The 27,209-nt window shown below is 45.2% G+C and overlaps 2 protein-coding genes and 1 long non-coding RNA gene across 10 annotated transcripts in view; 2 read left to right on the top strand and 1 right to left on the bottom strand.

Annotated features, from left to right (window-relative positions):
* NRAP (nebulin related anchoring protein) overlaps nt 1-1,805 on the top strand; it is a 54,494-nt gene extending 52,689 nt beyond the window's left edge. For all 6 annotated transcript variants that reach the window (XM_075423783.1, XM_075423784.1, XM_075423785.1 and 3 more), the window contains one exon: nt 576-1,805. In XM_075423783.1, the coding sequence (XP_075279898.1) occupies nt 576-677 (102 nt within the window). In that variant the 3' untranslated portion in view covers nt 678-1,805. The remainder of the gene's footprint in view (nt 1-575) is intronic.
* Nucleotides 33-24,080, bottom strand: HABP2 (hyaluronan binding protein 2). Of its 3 annotated transcripts, none has more exons than XM_075423789.1 (14): nt 23,924-24,080; nt 15,401-15,437; nt 10,752-10,880; nt 9,518-9,628; nt 8,614-8,730; nt 8,108-8,227; nt 6,980-7,151; nt 6,449-6,543; nt 6,073-6,319; nt 5,045-5,187; nt 4,561-4,695; nt 2,914-3,059; nt 1,812-2,012; nt 33-635 (listed from the first exon to the last, which is right to left on the bottom strand). In XM_075423789.1, exons 1-13 carry the CDS (start codon nt 23,990-23,992, stop codon nt 1,836-1,838), a joined length of 1,698 nt encoding a protein of 565 aa, XP_075279904.1. In that variant the 5' UTR covers nt 23,993-24,080; the 3' UTR covers nt 33-635; nt 1,812-1,835. The 3 variants fall into 3 exon arrangements, with proteins under 3 accessions (XP_075279904.1, XP_075279902.1, XP_075279903.1); XM_075423787.1 differs by lacking the exon at nt 23,924-24,080 and adding an exon at nt 23,421-23,826; XM_075423788.1 differs by lacking the exon at nt 23,924-24,080 and adding an exon at nt 23,421-23,824 and having other exon boundaries at nt 9,518-9,625.
* LOC142361667 (uncharacterized) lies at nt 20,327-26,743 on the top strand. Its single transcript, XR_012764296.1, has 3 exons — nt 20,327-20,431; nt 20,759-20,821; nt 25,827-26,743. It is a non-coding gene; the product is annotated as an uncharacterized LOC142361667 (long non-coding RNA).
* Nucleotides 26,744-27,209: the final 466 nt, after the last annotated feature.

The raw sequence follows: 27,209 nt of genomic DNA, 5'->3' as shown, positions 1-27,209 counted from the left end.
TTAGGAAGCATTAAGTAATAATAAAAGAGACATTCTGCACTTTAAATACTTGTTTTGTTAAAGTTTTAACTTTGGCAACATGTCAAACAATAAGCCAGTCCAAAAGAAACAGGGCATATCCATGATTCACCTTCCCACCTGAAAAATCACTCAGCAAACAAATTTTAGCTGCAGTTGAGGAATGCAGGCAGTGGGCTTTGCAGGCAATATCTTCTGAAGTCTTACGTGTGATAATGATCTGATGGTCCCAGGGAAATCTACAGGTGTGCAATCCACCTGGAACTCAGGTGTTTGCTGGTTCACTCTTTGTTTAGGTCTCAGATTAGAAGTTAGGAGTTGAACACATTCATTCCTTAGATGTGTAGTATCTAACTTAGATGAATGGCTTAGATGAATGGCTCCGGTTTTTGCACTTTTCCGTTGTGGAGATTTGCTCAGTGCAGAGCAGTGATTCAGATTTTGCTCATTTGTTTGCCAGTTGAGGTAATTTTTAATATACAAATATTTGAATAATTGTTAAAACCTTCTCCTGTCCACTGGCTGTCCTCACAATTTAGTTGGGTTTGATTTAACAGGAACAATTGGAGACGGAAGGATCTCAGCAGGTCACAGTCAACCCTGATGCTTCAGAAATTCTGCAAGTCAAGAGAAGGAAAATGCAGTTGTATCAGAAGTAAACAGAAACATGACATAACACAAACAGATTTTCATCATGTCCTGCAAGTCCCAAAGCTTTCCTGGTTTTCTGGGAGACACAATAGATGGTATCTAAGAACTTTTTGTTTTAAAAAGCAACCTAAACATTGAAATTGATAACATCTTTCTATTTTTGTGTGGATATTTTATCACTGAATGTATTACAGAATCTGATATTTATTTAAAGCTATAAATAAAATTAGTACTAGGTGACTGGCAGGCTCAGCTTTGTACTACAGATGAATGAAACTAATTGGTAGAATATAAAATAATTTGTAATTAATAAATCAGATAAATCGTATTCCATACTTGTAATCTTTGGAGGTTTTTATGTTCCTGGATTATTGGCACCACTGGCCTAAGAGAATACAAAAAGCATGATTCAGGTGGCTTAACAGGTGAACAAGACAAAGGCCAGTGGAAGGAGAGTTATCATTGACTAAACAAGGGCACGGCTTTTAATGGACATCAGAGAATTTATTCTTGATTAACAGGATGTATGCAGATCAAAATTAGCTCTTCAGTCTTTTTTCAAATTTTCCAAAGCAAAAAAATCAGAATTAGTTTGTTAGAAGTTATGGCAATAGGGGTAGCTATAGATATATTAGGTAGCTGCTTAGAGAAGGTTGTAAACCCTGGAATTCAGATGAAAGGGACATTACTATTTGGATGAATTGACTCTTCACAAATATATCTGTTCTTTATATCCTGATTTAATACCAATGCCCTGGTTTTCCAATTTCTGTGTAGGGTTGCAGAATCATTGGGCAAAAAAAATACACACTTCGACTTGCAAAACTTGTGAAAGCCCAAGAATTATCCAATAGCTTTAGACCCATTTTTTTAGCTGTGTTTGATACCCCCTACATCCCACTGATAGGAACTGAATTTAAGCCCATACTGTTGTAGATCTGGAGTGTAATAAGTAATTATCCTGTCATCAGGAATTAAATGGATAGTTCTAATGTCGCTGATATTGTAGCAAATGCACTAAGGCTATTTTCAAGATGGTCCCACATAGACCATAAGGAAATATCAACAATGTTTTTGGCAAAAGAGGAGGCATTTGGGGAAATGATAAAAATAAAATAAAACAGTATATAGCTCAAGCTTACCATTTGTCATTCCAAAGCTCTCTCCTAATGAAGTGACCTTGACTCAGACAAAATTTTGGATTTAATCCACCTGACAAATGTTGTCACCTGGGTGTAAACTCCTGGTTTGTTTTTTAACCCACACTCATCACCCCAGCTCACAAGCCCATACACATAGTAGGAGCCATTTTCTACACAAGTTAGCGGGCCTCCGGAGTCTCCCTGATGAGAAAAAGCACACATGTTCAAAACATGAAGTAAAATGTTATCCAAAATAAGAATGCTCCTCTCTCATTATAAGACTTTGAAGTTGTATTGATGTTTTTTTCCTATTGGATGTACCATCAGATGCTACTCAGTCCCTGAGCAGGCTTGTGGTTCTGGAACCAGGTCAAATAATACCAGACTTTTTGGGTGTAACTTTTTGTTTGTTCAAGCCTGTGACGTATATTTAACAAGGTCACATGAAATTTCACAGGCATGAAAGTACCAGGCATTCAGAGCCTGAGCTCACAAAGGTAAAGATGTGATCCTTGGCACAAATGAAAACCCTTGATCTCTCCCACACCCCTCAAAATAACTTAATTCTGAGCTGGTTGGTCTAAATTTTTGTTTTATTGGTGATGTCTATTGCAAAATATGCTTGCAGTGGCAATTTGCACCTCAGGAAGCATTGTTCAAACTCTTCCCTGTCTCACAGCAGTATAAAGATGAGCTTGCTTCACATCTGCGCTAGCTGTAATGAAAAGAAATATCAGTCCTGACTTTTGCTGCAAGTCCCAGCTCTGATAGTGAAAATCAGATTAGAATTGGTGCTCATGGTGGAGGCCATAATAAAATTGAGAGAAAAAAGGCAAGTTTTCAGATTATTATGACTAACTGCCTCAGAAGCTAAACTTTTCAGGCTAGTCTCTAGATTCCATAGATCTGCCTGTGGCTGACAGCGACAGCGTTAGTTCTAGGGATAGACATCTCAGACTGCGCTGAAGAAAGACGTTGGCGGTTGAAACACACTGATGGGAGAAACAGAGACGTGTGCAGCACCCTGCCAAAGCTGTTACTCTGCACAACCTGACTATTTATGTAAAAAAATTAGTGTTCAAATACAGAAAAAGCAACAGACCTGGCAAGAATCAGCTCTGGGTCTCTGAAGATTTCCTGCACAAAACATGCTTTCATCCAGTATGTGATCATATGCTCTGGGTGCGTTGCATTTCCTCTGCGAAATCAGCTTGACGCTGGCATCTAACAGCTGGTGGGATACTTCATCTACGGGATGTGCACCAAAAAAATGGAGTCACCTTCCTCCCAATCCTGATACATATTGTCTTTGCTCAAAACAGGAGCTTGCTTGCCATTTGGATGGGAAGGGGGAAGACCAGGGGGGATGCATGGGCTAGCCTGGGAAGAACAGAAGTATCTGTCTGAAATTATAAGGGTCAGAATTGGAGGCTGGAAGCTTTACTCAGGACACTGAGTTATTGCCTGAACAACAGCAAAGTCAGGTATTCAGAATGTGGCTCCACTCATCTCTACCCATGTAATCCTGCTTTTCAAAGGTGCTGGCTGTCTGCAGCTCCCACGGGTCCCAACTGGGCTTCGATCTGCTCAGCCCTGCTCAGGCTGGTGCCATTAGAGGTTTTAACACGCAGGCTAATGAAACAGATGAAAACTGAAAATCATACAATATTTAAGGGCAATGATTAATTACAGTGAATCTAAAGACATAACTTGACATCTAAAGGCAATAGCCAGAGTTTCAAAGCACTACATCTGTAGATAATTAAAGGTGGTTTATAGGTTTGGTTCTGCTTGAGTTTCAGGAAATATTCCATTTCTGCAGTGATTTCCTGAAATGCTAATAATAGCTCTGCTCAAAGAAGGAGCCATCTAGTTTGAACACGTACAGGGTACTTGATATTCTTTGTTGGGGGAAAAAAAAATTCCCAGTACCCTTTTTAAGAGAGACTTTTTATTTGGAACTTTTAAAAAATGTCCATTAAATTCTGTTGGTGCATTCTGATCAAATGAACGCGCTTGTCTCTTGTGGACTTCAATAAGAGTTACATCAGAAGGGAGAATTTGGTCCTATGTATCGTATCAGGCTGTATCAGTCACAAAGCACTAGGACACCTACTGCAGCCTCAGTGACACATTTTCCTTCTGCTGCTTTACAGCAACACATCAATCAGAACATGAGAAAATGCATTTTTCAGAAAATTGCCATTATCTTTTTTTAAGCATAGTAATTTCTCCCCTTAGGATTTACTGCGGGCAAGAAAGGTTTGGATAGAGCTGGTTGATCTTGAAAAGCTTTGGATTTTTTTTAGTTTTCAGCGCATCTGAAGATCCAGATGCTGCTTCTGAAAAGATTTATCTGACCCAATGGGCTGGAAAACCATGTGAAAGTTCCCGTCTTTCTTGGCCCTGTCTTGAAACACACAAACTATACAATAGCCTCTCTCTTGATACTTTCTTGCTTCTGTTGCTGGCTGCAGATGAAACCATGACACGGTGTGTCAGATGGCAAGCAAAAAATATTGCATTGGGGACTTTTTCAGAACTCTGAAAGGTTTGGTTGGTCTAGCAGTTGGAGATTTCTACTAATGAGTAATTTCCATGGCAGTGTTTAGCCGTCCTTAGTTTTGAATTCCATGTCTTGGTTTCGCTAAGTGCCTGGGTCCACATTTCGGTCTGGCAATTGCCACTGCAAGTACCAGCCCAGCTTGCCGCGGCAGTACCCACCAAAATCCAGTTAGCCCATAAATACCTGTCTCTGTTGTGCCCCATCCAGAAATCAAGCAGTCAGTCCCAGTGGGAAAGGAGAAGTTAGGCAGACATGCTGTTTTCACGTACTTTGTTTCCACTGCACAGTGACCATCAACTGGCTTCAATTTAAGTAGTGCTGCAGAGCAGATAAACAACAACAAAAAGTATTTGCAGCTAATTTTAATCCCTAGCCATCGTTATCAGTCTGCAACCCAACCCTCTGCAAAGCTGCATACACCTGATGTGCTATTGGCACTATGTCCTGGACCTGCCCCTACTTTTTTGTCTCCCCCTGCCAGTGACTTCTGCCTGCCCATCACAATTCACATCCCAAAGATTCAAATGGATCTAAACCGCAATTTGGCCCAAGTATTTCCAGAATATATTCTCAATGGACATTTTGCATTGACTCTAGTTGGAGAGAGGCGCCTCAGACAACTGAGGTTGGATGTGAGCCATAGGAATGTTCAATAAAAGGGATTTACCAATATCGTTGTGTGGGACACTGTCCTTCTCTCTGTATTTGTAATGTGTGATGATCTTCTCCACATCAAATATTTGCTCGTGACGTTCTCTCTTCTTGAGATCTTGCTTTCCAAGGGCTACCTGGAGATATTCTGCTGGATATCTGGAAAAAAATATAAAAGGAAAAGACATGCAGACATTGTCTATCAGTGGTGGTGAAAATCTGCATCATTAGTATCTGGAAGTCAAAATATTGCTTCCTCTTGTAAAGCATTGGCAGAAGATTTCCTAAGATCGTTATAGGAGGGCTTAGCCAGGGAAGTGGTGGTGTCGGACAATATGTGTGCTCTTAACTTGTTGCAGTCATGAAATGAAATGATTTAAAACTGCATGACTAGTCTTTTCTTCGCATGTTGGAGCAGTGTAGCAGTGTGCACACAGCCTGTTACTGTGGCTGTGATGATGAATGGTAGCTTGCAGAGCGATGGGAGCACAACTGTTTGCCATTTTCTGGGCATACTTAAAATCATCTCTGCTGGAATGATCTCCAGTGTGTAATTTACTAATTTCCAGGGACAGTGGTTTCCAGCCTGTCCAACAAAAATGTCGAAGGAAATGTCATATTCTAAGCTAGCTGGTACGGGAACAATTGAAAGTGAAAAGCATATTTTGGCTGTTCTGGAGATCGTAATTGTGATGCAATACATGACGTTGCTTATGGTATCGTAATGTCCCCTGAGGTTTTCATGGAGTCCTTCTTTCATACATTGCAAAACTTTGTTACTTTCCTCCTCTTTTCATCTCACACAACTATTTTAGCTCATTTTAGGTGAGTGAGGGGTGAGTTTAGTTTGTTATTCCAGCAAGGACCGATTTTAAGTATATGTATATTTTCGTGTATGTGTTCATTTTTTCACATCTATGTTTTTCTTTCAATTTGATTCACAGCAATCGCTTGGATTGCAAATAATCTTGATTCCAAACTGCCTTTAATAACCATCCTGACTGCTATATGTTTATCTACCCTAGGCATAGGACATGCACCTACTCAATGCAGTGCCCAGCAGTAAGAACCCAGCACGCTTTAATTAGCACTCCACCACAGAAATGTCTACTCCTTTGTGAAGTCTTTATCTGCAGAGATGCCATCCAAGGATGTTTGCCAGCTGTAGTCTTAGCTCCACCGTAGATCCTCTTGAGCGTCCTTGGAATTTCTGGTTGTCCACATGTTTTGAAGATTTCATTTAATCCAGGTGATCCTGTTGGTCTGTCTGTTGGCCGTGGGATCTCTTCATCTGCGTTGGAAGAGACAGTAGATGTGTAATGCAGAGAGAATATCAGAATGGAGGAGTTGAGTAACAGAGGGTCCCCTGCTGCTCTGGACCACCTACATGCTGCCAAACAGCTCACTTCTAATGCTCTACCTGGTCCTGAGCAGGGTGAAATATCACAGAAGTCCCATTCCACTTTGTGATTTTTTCTGATGTAGCACCAGGGTTTTTCATCCTCGTCAGGATTCCTGAAGGGAACAGTTGAAAGCATCAGCCAACAGGAATGGGGAAATCGCCACGAAACCAGTGAAAGAGCAGAGGATGCTTAGAGGAGCAGCCTCATGCTCCTATATGAGAGCCAAACTGCCAAAGGTACTCTTTCGTAAAATCTTACAAAGAAGAAACCTGAGAGGAGTGGGTCTTCTGCCATTTTACTATCCCCATACCTACCTTAGCCCTAAGAAAAATGAGGGACCGATTCAGGGAAATAAGGGCTGCTTCTGGAAGCCTCACATCAGTACAGTGACTTAGGGAACGCACCTCTAACATCCTGGTATTTTATAGACAGGCAGTGTCTAGAAACATGTGAGATCTTAACACCATCGGTTTGCCAAATTCATGAGCAGTTTGTCTTCAGTGCTCTCTTTCATACAGTCCTCTACAGTTGCTTCTTCAAAATGTTACCTGCAGAAGTTATGTTCACCGATGCCGTAAGAGTCAGCGTCCTCCATAAAGGCATTAACAGGGTAGCCCAAGAGAACTTGGGAATTCCAGTGCAGGCAGGTCTTGCCACTCACTGCTTGGTTCACTCTTCCTCTGTACTCAGAGGAGGCCTCTTCATAACAATCATCTGGTCCTGTAGGAAGACAAAGCTAGTATGAAAATTACTTTTGTGTTGTTCCTTGCCCAAAGTGGTTTGGCTTTTCTTCCCTTCCTTGCTCTATGTTCATTTTATGGAGGGTGAGAAGGATCTACTGGGTCATGTAATGATACCCCTTATCCTACGCAGGTGAGAAATAAGAGTAATGTCCTAACATTTGTCCGGCTTGAAGCTTGATTGACTTCAAATGCCTGAAACCTCTCTGCATGGTAAAGACCTAGCAGCTAAGAAGTGTCTTAATGCCAGAGCAGAACCCCTCCGTCAGTGGCCTGGGCAGGAATTGGTACGGACACGATTAGACAGAAGTGGGCATGGATGGGCCGAAAGGAAGCTTATGGGCTTGTGAACCTAACCCGTAGGGGAGGTGGAGGAAAAGTCACCTGCAGGAGAAGAGCAACCAACTTTTAAAAGAGAAAGCAACAAATCCTTCTCCTTGGAAACGCATGTGGGGTAAGGTGCCCATGGTGGTACTGCAGAAGCAGAAGGCTCTCCATGCAGGCTGGGGTCACCCCATGCCCTTGGCCACCCATCCATGTGTCAGTGGCTGTCCCCCCAGCTTGGGGAGTCATAGGTGACTGGACACGAATCTTCACTACATCAGCTTTTGGGTGGTTAAGGAAAGCCTGACATTCATTCCCCACGGGACACGTGCAACTTCAGGGAAACGTGTGCTCACTCATTATATGCCAGTGGGACCTTGCTGAAGCACACTTAGAAAACATCACTATGGGAATGGTTTTGAGCCCCTTTGCTGATGGTGGCTGCAGAAGTCAGCCTCTTCTTCTGTCCCTCTCCTCCAGGAGGCTGGTGCCCCTGGTGCTGTCAGGTACTTGGTGCGATGATGGCACCAATCAGTCCGACTGCAGGGAGAAGCCAGCCCTTGGCTGTTTGCAGGTTTCACCCCTACCCACTCCCCTGGAGCTGTGACCTACCGATCTCACAGAATCTCCCTCTGAAAGGTTCAGGGCACTTGCAGGTGAATTTCGATCTGATTCTGTGCCGTATGCAGATACCTCCATTTTCGCACGGGTTTGGTCTGCATGGTGAGGATGCTGCCAACATGGAAAACACAGGATGGCCTTGTCACTCTGCTGAATGCTGTACAGCCACTCACATGCCCAGTGGAAACTGGGGAGAGCTCCTGCTTAGCCTGTTGCCTTCAAGTTCTTAGGAACTCTTGCAAAACGCCTGTCACTGGGGGTCTCACCAGTCAGTCAGCCACCCCCCTGTAAATCACACACGACCCCTCACTGACCCACCCCACGGGCGGGAGCCACAGCAGAGTCTGGCTGGATGACCAGGGCAGGACCACCCTGTGTGGTGGGCTGCGTGTGAACTCCCACTGCTGACCAGCTGAAGAGAGGTGACCCAGCCATGCCGACCCCACAGCAATTCGCTCGGTGCCCGACCAAGCAGGAGTCTTTTCTGATGTGCTCACCTCGCTGGCAGTCAGGTAGTTTGTAAGGATGATTGCAGCTGCACTGAAAATAAGGTGGGGTTAATGTGATCAGGCAGTCTGCCCTGTGGCACATCTTCTCCAGACACATGTCCTTCACTGTGGAGAACAGAATCACAGAATCACAGAATTACAGAATCACAGAATGGTAGGGGTTGGAAGGGACCTCTGTGGATCATCTAGTCCAACCCTCCTGCCGAAGCAGGGTCACCTACAGTAGGCTGCACAGGACCTTGTCCAGGCGGGTCTTGGATATCTCCAGAGAAGGAGACTCCACAACCTCCCTGGGCAGCCTGTGCCAAGGCTCCGTCACCCTCAGAGGGAAGAAGTTCTTCCTCATGTTCAGATGGAACTTCCTGTGCTTCAGTTTGTGCCCATTGCCCCTTGTCCTGTTGCTGGGCACCACTGAAAAGAGTCTGACCCCATCCCCCTGACACCCACCCTTCAGATATTTACAGAGACACGAGGTGCTTCATTAGCGTCTGTGTGTGCACAAGAGCCGTGCCCTTGCAGGGGTCATGGGAAGACGCCCCAAGGAGGCTTTCATCTGGCTGTTGTGGACATGGGATTTCCCTTTTTGTTCACAGTATCTGTGGCAAAAAATCTGCAGGACCAATGAGCAGCTCTCCACTGCCCAGCTGGTGGGGGACAGAGGAGATCTTTCTGCATGTCTGAAGCCTGTTTCACTGGATACTGCTTCAGACAGACTTTGGTCTGGATGAGAGCTAAGCGTGAGACCTATGAACACAGCTGTGGTGGGCTGTCAAAACCCTCACCCCAGTGAACAGTGGGTTCGTAGCGCCCTGTGTTTACTTCCATTGACAGAGCTGCAACAGTAACATCAGCTGCCAAAAGAAGGAGTGTAAGTCGGCAGCAGAGCGATTACCTTTCTCGCACGTAGTCCCAGCATACGGCTCAGGGCAGAGACATCTGAAGTTTCCTCCTCTGTTTTCACACCTACCGTTGTTCTTGCAAGGGCTGGGGGAGCATAAGTCTGCTGGGACAAGGAAGGAGATCTTTTAGTTCTACCTTCTCCACCTCCACCACTTGCTCTTTCTCCTCTCACTTTCTGACCGCAGAAGGCTGCCTTCCTGGCCGCAGCATCGCTTGTAGCAGGAACCGCATTTACGCTTCAGCTCAGCAGCTACAGGAGCAGCTATGAATTACTGCAGAACTTACTGCAAGCTGTAACAGCTCATGGCTCTGGGTCTGGAGCTCCTCAGCTCCCTTTTCCTTGTCTATGATGGAGCTGTAATGGGGCAAGTCCCTTCCTTTGCTCAGGGCCAGATTTACCTCTATGGCAGCAGCAGAAGCAGGTGCCTTAGGAGCCCGAGCTGGCCCTGGGCATCTGCCTTCATGCACTCAGTGCGGCAGTGTCTGGGTATGGCATTGCCCTGGTTGCACCGTGGCACTAAATCTCCCCTGGAAAAGCCATCTACCACCATTACACTGTGTAATACCCGTGGGTGGCTGTTGCTCCAGGGGAACAGGCACCTGCTGGGAGTCACCCAAGTGCTGCTCCCCACACCACCCTCAACCTCTCCACTCCACCCCGGGCTGCCAGGAGCCTTCGGTGTCGGGGGCAGCCATGTGCCAGCTCTGCTTTCGATGTGCTGGGGGTAACCCGGGGGATGTTACAGGCGACTTCCACCTCTCTCCTTTTGTGTTCCCTGCGCAATCTTGAGGATCCTTCTGCTCTCCAGAAGTTTGGCAAAATAGAAAAAGAAAAGAAAAGAAAAAACCCTGCAACTGAGAAGAAAGAAAAAGAAAGGAAACCTGCTCTACATTTGGTTCCCAGCATAAATACAGAACATATATCCCATGAAAACAGCAATTACATCTTACAGTGTCTATAGACAAATAAGCCTGTGCTTTTTTTGTAGTAGCAGTCAGAAATGTTCTGCATGATCAGAATCCATCCTGTGAAACCCGGAGATAAAACACAGGCTCCTTACAAGAGAAATACAAAGGAGAACACTGCAAACAATCCTCCTAACTCATCCCTTTGATGCAGGCATTTCGAGAGCAGGCTGGCAGCCAAGGCCTGCTACGCTCACGCTGCAAGCGCGGGGCTGGGATTTTACCCCTTCCTCGCCTCCCTGCCCACCCCTCAGAGGTACCTCTACTGGTATCGCTGTAGCCAAAATATGCCTCAAACCAGTCAGGGTCCTCCGAAGACTGCTGCTGGAGGAAGGACTCCTGCTCTGCTTGCGTGTACTCATCGTAGTACTCATAGTCATCAGCCTTGTCTGCAGGGAGGGGTGAGAAGAGGGTGGAAGAGCAGAGCAATTAAAACTGCTAGAAGGACAGAAGGTATGAAAGAAGTTATGCCCTGGGATGGAAAACCCTTTTCTCCTTGAGCTTGTTTGAGACATCCATGGGTCCATGTGGGCACAAGCCCCCCACACGGCATCACAACCGGGGGAGATGCTGGTGGCTGGTACCAGCACAGTGGGAAAAGGAGGTTTAGATTCCTGCAAGAAGAAGGGATTTTCTTTATCCGTCTGCTTTGATCGCCGCTGCTGCAGCACGAAGGAAGACCTTCACCAGCACGTGGGTGCCTTGCTGCGTGTGGGGACACAGAAACCCATTTTGCAGGAAATCGGAGGGGAGAGAGCGCCCAAGGCACCTGCACACCTCTGTGGCTCCCCATCCACAAAACCCCTTACAGGAGCAAGGGCCTGGCACAGCAAATGCGCTGAGAAGCCGGTCCTTGCCCCGGCCGAGCCCCCAGACCCCAGCAGCCAGAGTCTGCCCCAGGAGCCCAGCGCCGGCGCGACCCGCAGCTCCACCAGCCCATGTTTGGGGGGCCAGCTGACTGCAGCGGGCTGGCAGCCTCTCGCAGAGGTACGGCTGCTGCCGGCGGAGCCCACGCCGGTGTTTCAAAGACAAGCTATGGTAATGAGCAAAGCTGAGCTACGTACAGAGACATTTTAAAAAGCTCTCCCCTAGGGCCGGACCGATGGCCCCATGGATAATGCTCTGCCTTGAACTGATTATCGACTGCATTATCTTAGTTTTCTCTCCTCATTCATTCGCTTGCAGCCTTTATCTTTATTCTTTCTTTGCTTCTGGAAAAAAAAAAAGAAATTCCACTTTTGTACAATGGGTGTTTTATATTTCATATTAAAATAGAACCGTCTTTTTTTCTTCTTTTTTTTTTTCCTACATGCCAACTCTCGTTTCTCACTGAAAAAAAAAAAAAGAGGAAAGTTTCACCTCATTTATTGCTATGTCAAGTCAAGACTCCTTTTCCCCAGCTCATTATTTCCACTGGAGCTGAGTCTCGACAGTGTGCAAGTGTTGCAGAAGTGTGTGCCTTACTGAGGAACAGAAGGATCTCGCTGGAAGATAAGGACATTGTCTACACTGAGCAAAATTAAATTTAATGTGATGTAGTTAAGAAAAGAAAACAAAGAGGGTTTTCCCTGAAATGCAGCCTGCAAGCTTACTTTGTCGGAGGGGGGATTTTGCAAACGGACTAGAGTTTGAGGGAATTGTCTGAAGGAGTCTGATTTTGTTTCCTCTGTTTATTTTCAAAATCTTAGTGGGAGATGTTGGCTTTTGTTCTACAGATGCTTTAAAGAACTTTTCTGAGGAGTGGGGTAGCCCTTTGTATAGGTAAGATATACCTGTTAGAAGTTATGAAGAATGAACGGGGGAGTTACGGCTGCCAAAAGCAGACTGCAAAGACGCCCAGCGTGCTTTACAGAGGCTGGTGAGGACTCTCTTTAGTCGACAGAGGAAAAACAAGTGCTCTGAATGAGCACAAATAGCTCAGCCATCGTAGAAGCACCTACCATGGTTTTTAAACCAACTGCTCAGTGTAGGCAGCCCGGGCTGTCACCCGCCAGCCCTCGCGGAGGGCACTTTCAGGTGGCCAGGGCTGAGGTTGAGTGGGCGTCATAGAGCAGCCCCCTCTTGGGCTGGCAGTTACTGGTAAGTGAAACTTTATGACCAAGTCGCGGAGTCAAGGGCACGTGCAGAAAGAGCTCGGAAAATATCAGCAAATCCTTTTGGCCGTGGCCCCCCGTGTGAACAGTGGGAGTCGGGGAGCTGAGCTGCCTGGCCAGGAGCCCAGCCAAGGCGGCGTCAGAGTACAGCCAACCCGAGAAACCACCAGCGACCCTGCTTGCTCCATCGCCATCCCTCTTTATGAAACTATGAAACAGAAATAGCTTCTACGGGTCATGCGAGTGATGCTTCCCTTCTCCCAGCTACTCTGTGTCCTCCTGAGCCTCGCAAAGCTGTGAAAAACAAAGAACAGAAAACCCTGACTTGGGTACATGGCATCAAACTAAAAGATGTCTTCTTACTTGTCGTTGCTTCGACACTAAATAACTATTTGGCTTCCACATATCTTACTTAAGAAGTGCTCCCATTCCATTTTTTTAATTATTCATAACAAGCCATAGGTTTCGTAAAGCAAAAACAACACTTTTTTTATCTGAGCACTTAATTACCTCATGAAGCCTGATACACTGGTTGATTTAAACGTATTACTAAATCAGAGCGTTCATTCTTTGTAAGCGCTGGAAAACCTTAACATGCTTAAAAAAGCAGTGATCTGACATTTGTCACTGAAATGTGACTATTACATGAAATTAAATTAGACATCCTGCATGCAAATTTTCAAAGAATAACTTTCCTCTGTGTAGTACAAAAAAAAATCCCCCCATAATTGATAGGCAGAGATTGACTTTTAAAGCTTCAAATCAGCTTTGAGGTCTGGGTGATCTTTTAAACTGCTCAAGCTTTCATCTGAAGTTTTTCACATTGCCAAGAGCTGTCAATCAAGTGATGGATTTCTGATCAATATCCCCTCGTTCATTAGCTTACACAGGCTCTCTGTTACGGAGAGAGCAGTTATCCCGATGCCGGCAGTCACACTGTTTTCAAAACCTTCACCAGATCAAGTCATGACTAATGTTCCGAGTGGGAAAGTGATGCATTAGGATGCCATCGAGTGACCTGAATTGCGAGGTAACTTTGTTGGACTGCAGTTGTCAAGATGAGTGATGTGCAAAGTTAAAGTCTATTGCCAACGCACATCAAGAGCTCCAGAAAGTACCCAGCATTTATTCAAGCTCTCTGAACCTCTGGGGACTGACAGAAATCTGGCCTAATTTAAGCAGGGAGAGTTTTTCTGCCGCCTTTCTAAATACTTTTAGTCTCCAGCTCTGAGAACAATGCAGTGTTATATTCGTGAGGCTGAAATCCTGACTTTATTTTAAATAACGAGATGTCCCCCATTTAATTCTGCAGAGACGAGACCTCACGGTATTTCCTCCTTTCCACGCGGGCTGCGGCTGGGAGTATCTGCAGCTTCAGAAAGAAGTTGCAAAAGAAAGGAGAGCAGCAAGCCTTTCAAATAGCTTCGGGGCTGCTACCTGAAAGCAGTTTTCCAGTGCTTTTTCCTCCGAGGGATGGAGTATGGGTGAAGGCGGACAGTGATGGCTGAAGGAGGGGGACTCGCAGGAGGACGGGGAGTGGGAAGTTGCAGGGATAGTGGAAGGACAGAGGTCAGGACCATCAAGCATAGTGAGAGGGAGTGGATTAAGAAATTGTGAAAGCTCGACCATTGAAAAGTGAATCAGCTGGTCTGCATGAGGCCCGTGCGTAAACCCTCAAGCCAGGTGCACGACTCTGGCCAAATACTTGCAGAAGCTCAATACTGAGCTCAGATTCATGAATGATTTTGAAATTTGTTTTCCACATGCATTGTGTTGGAAGAGCAACAGCTGTTGCTGTTTGAGCTACAAGGCTGCTGGACTCGCAGGTTTGAGTGGGAAAACAAAACGCCACTGGGATGAACAGGAATAAGGCAGAATGAGTGCGTAGTAAAAGCCACACTCTTTTTTGCAGGAAAAGGAGAAAAAAGAATGTAATACTTTATTAGCTATAAATTATAAACTCAGATCTAAGAGCCACTAAAATCAGGAAAAAGAGGTGCAGGACTTGCCTGCAAAAATAGTAGACTTAGCAATAAAACCATAATCCTCTACATAGTCCAAGTGGGCTGAGAAAGGATGTACAAATCCTTGTGCAATGCCTACAGATCCTCACACAACATTCATCACAGCTTTTCTCTTATGAACATCTTAATGCTGCATAACTTTCAATGATTTTTACTTGCATGAGCTTGTAAACACTTCTTGAACTTCCTTGCACTTTGGACAAAGCCTTGCGGAAAGCTGTTCCACAGTTAGTTGTATGCTTTAAGGGAAGGTTAGCCTTCATTTATTTGACCTTCAGTTTGCGTGCACTCTTTGCTTCTTCTGCGAGGTTTGCAGCCCAGCACCATGACTTCTGCTCCAGCCCATGACCCACGGTATCACCCGTGGGTCCCCAAAGCTATGTAGAGCACATGAGGCCGCAGAGTGGCGGAGAAGTCCCAGCCTGGAACAGAGCTGTGAGTTGCAGGTGCAGTCTGTGAGTACCCCATGACCAGCTGCAAACTGGTACCACTGCTACACCTCTGGTTTGGGCTCTGGTGTGGCAGACAAACATCTGGCTGGGACCCGATGCAGCGTTGTCTGCTGCACTGACGCAGAGCGTGTGTGGAGGTCCGAAAATGCTCACCATATTACTTGTCCAAAGTCAAACAGACTTTTAACGTGATCACAGGCCTTATTTTAAGCTCAGCAAAGCTGCAAATGAAGTTCATGAAACTCAGCGCTGGGCGCTAGCGAAGGCTCGTGATGGACCATGTCACCAGCCTCTTGGTTTTGTACGCAGAAGTGAAAACGAAGAAACCGAAACCACTCACCATTCAGCAGGTTGCCCAGGAAGAAGGAAAGGGAAGCCTGCAGGAGATAAAACAGGGCAGAGAGTCAGGTTCTGGAAAAACAAAAGCCAGCACAGAACTTGGTTTATGGCACAAAGTTTCTGTTTGTCCCAGTGTTAAACATCCAGATAAGCTGTTACCCACTTTGGAGCTAACTGGGCTGGATTTGAAGAGCTCTTTCAAAAGATTATCAAAATGTCTTTAAAAGTCCACGCTCCCAATAGCCCATGCAGGAGCTCTGGCTTTCCTGAGCATTCAGCCCTAGCAACAAGGCTGGCGTGCTGTGGGAAAAACCTGTCCCCATGAGTTCACTTGCCTTTTTGCTTATGAAGTGACCACACACTGACTGTTTGTCCGACTCCTGTCAGGTATGGACAGAGGCCACGCTCCAGCTGGCTGCCAAAGCCAGAGGCTGGGCCGTGCTCGGGCAGGGCAGAGCGGAGGTCGGGCAGCGCGGCACGGCATGGCCTGGGAGCCTGCGCCTGGTGCAGCCAGTGGGGTCTGGACCTCCGCGCTGGAAGGCTGTCAGCAACCTTTGGATGGAGGAGAACACGTGTGACACTTCCCGTGAGGAAATGCCGTGCGTCCGACCTCTGATGTGGGGCTCCAGCCTTTCCGGTTTGGCTCGTGATCAAGGGCAAGCAACAAAAGGGAAGAGAAGAAGGAGGAAAACAGCTCTCAGCCTTTGAAGAGTGTGAGTGGGGCTTGTCTGAAAGGACATGCACCGACTCCATGCTGGGACGCATTCGCCGTGTGAACATTTCAGCTTGCTTTCCCTCTTGCTCTAAATCCCAGCTGTGGACAGGATTACCTGCCTGTGAGGAGAAGATGTGTGCTAGCAGCGGGTCTGAAGCAGGAGATTTGGAGCTGCTTTTCTTCATCCCTCATGTCGTTTGTCAGAAGAAAATGTATTTCCAAACAATTTAACACTCGTAATCAAGACAGTATACATACACACAGACTCACCCATGATTATTATGTGCACCTACACATTGCTATAGATACAATTAACTGTAAATATATGCCTTGTTTAGTCATACATTATATATAGAAATGCTATATAGAAGAAATATATTCTCAGCTAACACTGGTTGTGACAAAGAACGAATGAATCAGAAGCAGTGAATAGAAAACAGGACAAAAAAAGCTCAGAATTCACATTTGTGAATATTATCTGGGATATATAAATGAGTTTTTGCTTCAGGCATGTTTGCGTCCCTCTTGTGTTTGAGCCAGGGAGAACAGACACTCCAGCGCTCCCTTTCCCGTTGACTTTAACGAGAGTGATGTCCCCTGACCCTCTCAGCAGAGCCCCTTCCAGGTGCACTTGAGCCACACACATACGCAGCTAAATCCTTCGCAGCTGGAAGGACACACGCTCGCAGGATTGCCCCCTCCTGAACAGAGCAGAGGTGATGGGGAGTGAGAAGGCTGTAAGTGCTCTGCTCTCGGTGTATAGGTTTCATGAGTACGGGGTTCATCAGACCCTTTGCGAGACCCCAGCGGAGACTGTAGAAGGAAGAGGTCTAATTGCTCCATTTACAATTAGTAGTAGCATTCGCCCACAAACACAGACCAAACCCAACCCTGCAAGCGTACTCCTTTCTGCTGGAGGAACAGACGAAACAAAGAACAAGGAAGCAGCAACGGCAGCAGGATGAAGCAAGAAATATTTCACCTCTCTCCCCAGCTCTCTGGGGTGCTCCGTTGTGCTCTTTGCCTGACGGGGCTGGAAAGGGTTTGGGGACAGAAGGGTTTGACTTCAGCGAGGTTGCTAAACCTTTCCCGGACTCAGGGCAGCCCTCGGCACCACGTGGGAATGCCAGAGGGTTTCAGCCCAGGCTGAGCGAGGTGCAGGACGTGACTGCGTCAATGCTCTTCTGTGCCTCAGTTTCCCCCAGCTGTGGAGCAGAGATGGAAGTCTCACAACGCCCGAGGGGATGGCTCACAAACCAAGACGAGAAGAAAGAGGAGAGACCTAGCACTTTGCTACACTGCTTTCTGTTCCAGGTTACCCACCGACCCCTCCCATCCAAGCATGGGCAGAGCTGACTGCAAAAGGGCAGATACCGGTAAACTCCCTCTTGCAATAAACTGGTGCCCTAGAAAATGTGCTGGTTTCCAGTAACATCCTTCAGAGCAGGCAGCGGCTTGTACTCTAGAGTGGCTGAGTCCCAAATTTTGATTCCTGCTCTTGGAAGGAAGCCTCTCTCTGCTGCCACAGTACAAATGTTACCGGGAACAAAAGCTCCTGCAGCACCCGGTACGGCGAGTCCAAGGGTTAAACCCAGTCTTTGTCCTAAGGCTCTGATGTCCCGTTTTGTCCTGGAGCTTTTCCCCCTCATGTGCCTGTCACGAGCTGCAGCAGCAGAGCCGTGGGAGACAAAACCCCAGGCACAACTGACCTCTCCGCACGGAAACTTTTCTCCTCCCGTCTGAGATCCACACCTCACCAGACCACGCTGATTTTGAAGTTTTTTCAACCCCACTAACCAGCACAGGGCCAAATTTTAGCCTTTTGGCTCCCTGCATGAAGATTTCCATGGCGGTGTGCAGCGGAGGAGGGAGAAGCGCTCGCCTCCTTCCCTCCTGCTTGCTTGAGCTCGCCCTTTCCTCCATGCCATAAGGGGGTGCGGGGTGCGGGATGCAGGATGCGAGATGTGGGATGCAAGATGAGTGATGCAGGAAGCGGGATGCGGGATGCAAGATGAGCGATGCGGGATGCAGCATGTGAGACATGGGCTGCAGAAGGAGGCTGTTAGCAGCGGGGCACAGGTTGGGGGGCTGCAGTGTGGGGGGGGTCCCGGAGGGGGCTGCAGGTCGAGGGGGTGCAGGGTGGGGGCTGCAGGAGGAGGTGCAGGCAGGGGCAGTGGAGGCAGGGCCTGCTGCCAGCCGTGCCGTATTGCTCATGGCCAGCAGAGGAGGATCTTGTCCTTCCGACGAGGTGCAACGCTGAGCCCAGCCGGCAGCAGGATTCAGACAAAGGGAGGTGGGGGAGAGAGAAGAAATTAGACTGTGGGGCTGGTTTCACCAAACAGGCTCCTCGCTGCAGCTCGACACCGATACTTTGTGTGCTCTCTCAAGAGGGAATAAAATCGCTGGATCCTGTTCGTAGCAGGCCCGCAGAGACGGAGGACCAAGCTGGAAGAATTTGCGGAGAGCAATTTTAAATTTTATTACTTTAGGCCCATAAAAAAGAAACCCTGCAAAAAAAAAAAAAAAATCTGAGAGAGATATTTTATATGGGTACCGGTGCATTGCTGAGTGTGGAGCTGATTACATTTACAGGGCTCCTAGAAAAAATGGTGGAAAAATGGCTGAAACTCAAAATATCCTAATTTCACCTGACCTTTGTTGTCTGTCGTCATCATTGTAGTGATTAGCACTTCACTAAAGCTTCGTTTCTCCAAAGAACCATCAAAACTTTGCTAATTAGGCTTTGTACCAATGCTAAACGCTGCAGATACATGATACTCTCCATTTTTCCATTTCAACTCCTCAAGAAAGAGAGACTAATGAAATGTAATAGATTTCAAACAGTAATGCCAGAACCATGAGCTTTGTTGGTCTCAGGACAGAATCCTATGGATCCCTCTCAGTTCATCTCTGGTGATTCTTTCTGAATAAAGCTAAGAAGATTTGACCCTAAATTCAAGGGAAACTATTTACAGCTGCCAATGGCATTCTGCAGTTGAGCTGTTTGTTGTGTTTTGGGTTCATTTGCTACCACTTATTACAATCAAAACTAATAATTAAAACACAATAGCCATGTAGAAACAGGCAGCACAAAGGCGACAACCCAGCGTTAGGCTGTGAATTTACATGTGTGTAAAACAGAAGTAACTCCACAGAAAATAGTGTAGCTATTCAAGCTGGCATGACAGACCAGCAAGAGGGGTGAAAACTACCTCTACACATACACACACTCAGCAACAAGGCACTACAGGAGTTGAAACATTAAACTGCATTGGTAGGAATTGGCCTGTTCAACTCATTGCAATGAGTTGTGCAAATTTTCCTGCAACTTGCCTCAAAGTGGCCTCCATGGCAGAAAAACAAATATTACCCCTTTCATTTGTTCTTCTTTACAGTCACAGCTTCGCAGCCGAGAAGGAGGTGGGATGGGGATGAACTGGAGAACAAGGATGGATGTTTGATCAACTTCCATCCATGACTGACATAAGGCATGAAGGAGCCATGAGGGCAGACACAACTACTGCCTTTTCGTAGTGAACCCCTTGATCCCGCTGACAGCTCTCAGTGGGAACCTTTGTCTGGGCTTCTCGCCAAAGGAGGAGGGAATCGACAGTTCTGATGCTCTTACAATCGGCCAGATTTTTGCCTGCAACCATCTTGGGTAGTGACAGTCTTTGAACTTCAAGGGAAAGTGGCTTTTCCAGCAATGACATTGTATTTCTCAGCCAAGGCGATGGTTGCAGTGTAATGAAAGCAGGGCATATTATCATCTGGAGCACACATGCAACACGTTGTATTTTTAGCCTGGGAAACCATTCTCTGAAAGGATTCCACCAAAACCTCCGAGTTCTTCACCTCTCTGCTAGCAAGACTTCTCCTGTCTCCACACTGAACTGCAATGTGTGCCTCAGAGTAAATGACGCGTTCCTTATCGACTGGTCCCTGGGTACCCAGAGAATTTTACATTTAAAGTCTTTATTTGGCTGATTATTCAGTTGTGAACATTTCCCATGGTAGCACCTGATACAAAACCCACAGGGATCCAGCAAAAAAGCAGCAGCCCTCGGAGGTCCTGCTGAACCCAGCTTGGTTCTCTTGCACAGGAGTTACCAGCTCCTGTTTTCCAAGAGATCAAAGTTTCCAAGTTAATCTTTGCACCGTGAGAGATGACCTGGTAGCAGCCGGCTGTTTTTAAAGTTGCTCACTGGTGGATGAGGTGTGCTTGAGGTGGAAAATGGGTCAGCCTTGGATGCCACAGCAAGGGGAAGCTGCTGTTTCACGGGGGCTGCAGGAGCCGGCCTTGTCACACTAACGCAAGTGCGCTGCGCTATCAAACGCTTTTTCAGCCAGTGCTGGGAATGCAGGTTATGCCGGTAGACTTAAAGCTTATGCGAAGTCATTAAGTCCCTTTAGTTACACGGGATATCAACCTGCACGCTTCAGGGCATAAGCTGATTGCCTTCGGGGGTCAGCGAGGAACGCTTCCCTCTCTGCGAGCGCGGTGCACAGTTAGCTGGGGGCACTCCCAAGGCTTTGTTGCTTTCCTGCTGCATCAGGCAAATTTAGGCGAGCGCTGCAGAAGGGCATTACACCTGATGGGCCACAAATCGAGACGGGCTTGACAGCATTCACTTCTCTTTGCAGTGATGGCGCACGACGTGATGGAGCATAAAGCCCTTGCGTGAGTGGTTCAGCACCGGAGAGAAGGTGAGGGGAGCAGAAGTGGGAGTTCGATACAGGGATAGATCCGTTGGTGGGCAGAAAAAGATGTCAGACAGAGGTCACTTCAGGAGACCCTAAAATGTTGGTCTCCAAGCACCTGAGGCAAGGAAAGACCTGTATTGCTGGTAACAGCTTCCTATCTGCTGTGGGCCAGCTAGGAGGTAGGCACCGATGATAAATTTTCTTTGCAATTGTTTGATCTTAATGTGATACTTTAATCCTTCCCTTTCCACTACTAAGTGCTCTTGGTTATTGGACTGGGCATGGCTAGTGACTTCAAAACATTTTCCCTCACAACTAGGCACGCATCAATTTTTTGGAGTTCCAAACCATTCAGTGAAAAGCCACCTCTGCTGTTCTGACTCCTGCAAGTCTTCCTCTCTGCTGCCAGGGGTGCTGAGTCTGGAGGGAGCACTGATATGAGCAAAAAAGCCTGATCTGAACATCTGATGGTTTAAAAAAACAAAAATTACCACCTTTATTTTCCCTGCAATCATGTGCTGCAGCACTTTAGAGAATTGCTAGACATGAGCTGCAGCCTGGTGTCCGAGCAGCTCCACCACCGGAGCGTTGCGGGATCCAGGCAGTCCTGTTGCAGGTTTCTTTAGCCCGAGTCAGCCCATCGGTTAAGGATACCATTTAAAATGTGTGTGTATTTCAGAAAAGTTGCTTCAATACGAGCCCAGGTCAGGGAGGATAGGCAGCTGAATGGCTGTGTCTGAGTGTCGATACAACCTGCTGCAGCAGACCTCTTTCGATTTCTTTTTGGCGAAGTAAGGAATACTTAACAATACAAGACCTTATGGCAGGCGCATTTCTGCTACAGTATCTTGCTGAGCAAAAGTGTATTGATTTCTCTAAAAGCTCCTGTTCATACAATGCTGATGTGTGTATCAGTGAGGATCTACTGTAATTGAAAGCAAAAAAACCTGAGAAAACCTGTCATGTCTGAAGACAATCTTTGGTGCAGTTGCATGATATATGTTAAAACAAAGAACCAAATCTTGATCTTACTTGCACCCATCCTGCAGCTTCCTGCCTTTTATGGAAATAGTTTGGATTTATGCAGATGAAATCAGTTTCTTTCCAGGTAATGTGAATGAACTGAATGGATATTTTTGTCTTTGGGTCCTGCTCCAAACCTGCCAGATCCATGAATGTCCAAGTGCTTTCCTGTTCTATTTTGGCTGACCCGATGTGAGCTACTGCCTAAATCTGCTTTTGACTTCTGCTCTATTTCACCAATAACATTTATCAATCAGAGTCTTACTTATAAAAACTCCTAAAATCAGATTTGAATAAAACTGAGAATGATGGAGATAGATAGTTCTGGGAAAGGATGAAAATAGGAATTTAAAGGTGTTTTCCACGGTTTCAGCACAGTGCAAAGTCTATTCTTTTTTCATTCAAACTATTTCAGAACAACTTTTCCTTTGGAACAAATCATTAAGGCAAAAATGTCCTCTCGTAACATGTTTGTAATGCAATGGTCACGTCACTGCAACTCATTCCCCTCTTTTTTTTCTGGGATCCATGCCAAGTGCTAAGCCAGAAAACCTTGTTATATTAATTATGAAGAAATAACATGTTTTATTAAAAACTAGCCTGCTGAATATTCTGTCATGCTGCTTTTCAGTGACAGCAGAATTGCTTTTGCATTTTAGCAATGTTAATGAATTTTCAGGGGCGGGGGGAGATATACACTGTATTTTCCCCAGCAATATTTAGAGCAAAGTCAGATTAGGATTGTCAAAGATAATGAATCAATCTAACACTTAGGACTAGTTAGGAAAAATCAGTGCAATACCTCATGTTGTCTAAGACTGCATCAACATCTTCCTCATTGAGTGCAAATTAACACAACTGATTCATTATGAGCTTATTTACGTTAGACTCGGTTCCCACAAAGTCTTTAAAACCGGCATTGAACCACTACTACAACTGATCCCCCCAGTAAGCTGCCACATGTACCGTGGATCAAGTATGCCCTATCCACTGCTGTCAGTGGATAGACAGTCCTGATGATACACTAATTAATAAAAAAACTATTGTGTTGCAAAAGTCACCTATCACAAATTCACCAAGCTCTTCAAAAAGTTCCCATAACCCATTAAAATCCCTCACTATATATTTTTCCCAAAGGACTCAATCTAAACATGTCAACATCTGATATTTTTCAATGCATTTCCATAAATATGAACCTGCACTCATAGGAATCGTCATTAAGAAAGCAGAGGTTTGAAAGAACCTCAGATTCCTTCATAAGAAAATCTACTTGATCACAGTGCTCGGAGGAACAAAAGAAATTTTTTAAGTAAGTTTTTAAAATTGACTTAACTTTGCTTTGATTACAAGTCAGTCTTTCAGTCTTCTTAAAAGAGGAGATGAATAGATTTGGGAAAGTATATCAAGCTCTGCCGGAGCAGGGCTCTGGCCATCTCTAGCTGTATTGAAGAGCTTGCCATTAACCTTCCTTCCACGTTAGCAGCAATGATAATTCAGCCATCCAAAACATACGGCCAGGGTGAATTTTACATTTGACAAAAGAGCTTGAAAAACTGCCAAGCCAGCGCATACCCCTGACCTGTTCAATCTGACGTCCGGTCTCTTGAGCATGAAGACGCACAGCCCACGCCGCAGCCCAGTGGTTTAGAGCATCTCTCCGTGCCCAGGGCTGGGGAAGCAACCGCGCTCCCCACCGCACACCCCTGGGAGCGGGGTGGCCATGGAGCACACCCACACAGGCCTTTCCTTGCCATTGGAGGTATCGCAGAATCAGAGGATGGTTTGAGTTAGAAGGGACCTTACAGGTCATCTCGTTCCAACCCCCCTGCCATGGGCAGGGACACTTTCCACTAGACCAGGTTGCTCAAAACCCCACCCAACCTGGCCTTGAGCACATCCATGGAGGGGGCATCCATATCTGCTCAAAAAAACCATAGGGCTTCCCTCTTATGCAGTGTTTACTCAGGCACCTCACTGTCCTGAAATGTGGATACTCAGCTAAATGCTCCAGCTGCCCGGGAAGGGCTCAGCAAGGAGCAGAGCTGGCCCGTGGCAAGAAAAGTAATATAAAAACATACTTACGCACAAATGGGTGTTCCCTAGGAGAATGACCAGCGGAAGAACCTGAAGGGTCAAAGCACTGTTAACCATCCTTACGCTAGTTTTTTCTTGAAATTAGCTTTTTCTTCTTGCCTACGTTTTTTTTCAACAAGCCACAATCATTCGAGGGTGAGCAAATTCGGTGCAAATAATTAACCGTGCTTCAAATATTGTTTAATGTTCAACAGATTGCACTCATCAAATAAGTGCATCCTGTCCAGAGAATCACTGCATTGACTGCTGGCAAATGTTTCAAATCAGTACGTATCAAAGATGGGAACAGTATAAATTAACAATGAAACAAAGTATTTTCCTCGATTTAGAATTATGTTTTTACTAATGTTGTCAACTGAGAAAAGTATGAATCAGACTTACTTCTCTCCCTTCCTCCTGAAAAAATAGTGAGATCTTATTATAAAAGAAAGATTTTTAAAAACAACATGTTTTTTATTACCATCTAGTTTTCAAACATCAAAGTTCACGTTCTCAAGCATTTGTCCACAAATGTGAGAATCCTTTATTGATAAATATTAAAATTGTAGAGTAACTTTCAGTCTCCAGAAACTGAAGCATTTGTAACAACAGTAGCAACTGAGGAAATCACAATATTATTGCAAGAATAAACAACTCTCTATTGTGGAAATGCTGACAAACTTTTACTGATCAGTTCTTGTTTGTGCTACAAGCTATGAAAACAAGTGAAAAGACGTATTCTTTCTCCCAGATAGTTTAGAGCCTGAGTAGGAAGAAGGAAGAGGGTGATAGAAACATAGTGTTTTCAGACCACAGCCCAAATTCATAACGAAGTCCCTGGCGATAGGTTTTTGCTGTGGTTATAGAACAGTTAAATAGGATAGCGCAGAGCACATCACACAACACCAGCAGGAAGAAGAATATGGTTGTCTGCTCAGGAGGACCTGAATAGTGTACAGTAAATAAAGTTCATGGGTGGGGTGTTCACATGTTGAAATATGAGGAAGAATACAGTGAAATCACAAGGGTCTCATCATTTCCCATCCAGAATGGGATTTTCTGGTGAAAAATATAAGATGTGAGCACTTGATTATAGGCTCTGTGAGAAGTGCTGAGATTTGGATGTCAGGGAACCTTACTTCTGATAATTCTTCACTTTGGAGCCTGAACATCCTAAAGTAGATTTCATCTATCAAAAAATACACAAAGAATTTAGGTGTGCTGATTACACCACAAGCGCATAATTTAAGCAGGTGCCTACAAGCAAAACGTGTTTGAGATGTAGTGTGTTGGTGACCACACGTACAAGTTTAAGAGACTCCAGATTCTTTAGCTAGTTAGAAAGACAGCAAGATAAAAGGAGTTAGATAACGCACGACTTTATGTAACGTGTCCTTGAGTAAGCTGATTTGCAGTGAATTTTAATAGAGCCCTGATTCATCAAATCTCAAACAGAATTAAGGTATGGACTGGATCCTAATAACATCATGCTTTATACCCATGAAAGATAAATTAAAGGATGCAAAACTGCTATTGACAAACATTGATTATATGTACTTTGATGGACTTTGAAGTTGTGCCAGATGCGTCTTGTCAGCCTCCAAAGTTTTCTTTTAAATCTCATTGCATAAGGCTTTTACTTTTTAATTATTTTTTTCTCTCAGCCTCTTTGATCAAGCAAAAATGTAGATCGTATTTGCGTGATGCTATTTCCTATGCATTTTTTTTAGATATGCCCTTGTGCACAGCTCGTGATATGTAAAAGACATTACATGGCATGTAGTCATCCTACCCTGTTATCTTGGGTGCTGTTTAACACTTAATTGACCTACTCAAGATGCTGAGAGAAATCTCGCCATGTGCAGAGGGCTAACACAACGCTCATATCTTTTTGTGCCACATAAATCTACAGAATAAGATGCAAGTGACAAGGTGGATGAAATCTCTTTGTTCCCAAGAGAATTTTGACCAGTGAAAATGTTCTGTGGATCCGTTTCATTCTGACCCTCTGTCCATGGCAAAGCAGTCCTCATGTCAGACCCTATGGAAAGGCAAACCTGCTTGCAACTTCTGCTGTTTTTAGAAGATGGACTAAAGTTTAAACAAGTGAAACTTCTTCCTTTTCATTGTATGTGGAAACGTCTTGTCAGTAGGGAGCTTCAAGAAACTGAAAAGAAGCCATTTTGATTCTTAAAAGTTGTGAGCCACATATACCATCCTTGTCCATCAGGATATGGCCAACCCTTCCAGGGCATGGGAGTGCATAAGTATGCTGCTGGGTGTAGCAAAAGGCTTCAAAGGTGGTGCAGATGTTCTTTGTTGGGAATGGACCCGTTCCCTACATCTCCAAGCCCATCTTAGTCATGATGGCTTGCTCATCAGACATGAAGCACTTCTCTGTGACAGTCCTGGTGTTTCCAAACAATAGATATGGAGAAAAAATTAGAGAAGAACTATCAAATCCTTTTGGATTGAGATGAACATAACTGGTTTAAGTACTGGATCAGAACTGTGATGGACTGAGGGGGATTCTGCACAGCCATCCATACTGCCTTGAACAAGTCATTTACTCTCAGAATTCCTCTGCTTCCCACCTGAAGACTCCGGGTTGTAAATTCTCTTCTTTCACTGTGTGTTGTCTGTTTAGATAATAAACTCTTCTAGCTCAGTATTTTTCCCTATATTAATGAGCAGCTCCAGGCACAAGACGTGCCCCATCTTGGCTGTGATTTCTAGTATAAAACAAGGAAAACAATAACCTAAAATACCACAGTCTCAGTGATTTATTTGGAATTACTACCAAGTATTGTTAACTATAATGCTGCAGTAGTTTTGGTTGCCAAAATAAACAGCAGAAACATTACTTTGTCCTTTTTTTCTTTTTTTTTTTTTTCCTAAAATGGTAATTTCCACTGAAAAAATATTTCCCTTGGACATTTTTCTGCCACTGTGCACAACATTTGAATTCTGATCCTGGAAAGCATTTCAAGCCCTTCTTGGCTGATACCTCTTCTCCTACATGGATGAAGAATACTCTGTGCTGGAACTACCTACGTGTGTCCGGTGTGTGTGGATTGTTATGGTGTGAGATATGATAACTGCAGATCTAGTTATTAACACCAGAAGAAACAAATCACCACAGCTGTGAGTGAAGAGAGAAAATTGCTAATGTAAAAGAAAAATAAAAAACATCTACTATGCAACTTTAATAAAAACAGAGTCTAGCAATACTTGCCTGCATCAGGCATCAACACCATGCCCACAAGAGCGTAAGCCAGTCTCTTTCAGGGTCAGG

The sequence above is a fragment of the Opisthocomus hoazin genome, chromosome 6, assembly GCF_030867145.1.
Source record: "Opisthocomus hoazin isolate bOpiHoa1 chromosome 6, bOpiHoa1.hap1, whole genome shotgun sequence".
In the NCBI taxonomy this organism is placed as follows: Eukaryota; Metazoa; Chordata; class Aves; order Opisthocomiformes; family Opisthocomidae; genus Opisthocomus; species Opisthocomus hoazin.
The sequence above is the reverse complement of the archived record's forward strand: the minus strand, read 5'-3'. Positions and strand labels throughout refer to the sequence as shown.

Coding starts and splice junctions, on each gene's coding strand:
- HABP2 (XM_075423787.1), bottom strand. CDS start 23,651: ATGACCTGTAAGGTCCCTTCTAACTCAAACCATCCTCTGATTCTGCGA. Junction 8,731..9,517: donor TGGGACTACGTGCGAGAAAG/GTAATCGCTCTG, acceptor TGTTCTCCACAG/TGAAGGACATGTGTCTGGAG. Junction 7,152..8,107: donor AGGGAGATTCTGTGAGATCG/GTAGGTCACAGC, acceptor GTCTTCCTACAG/GACCAGATGATTGTTATGAA.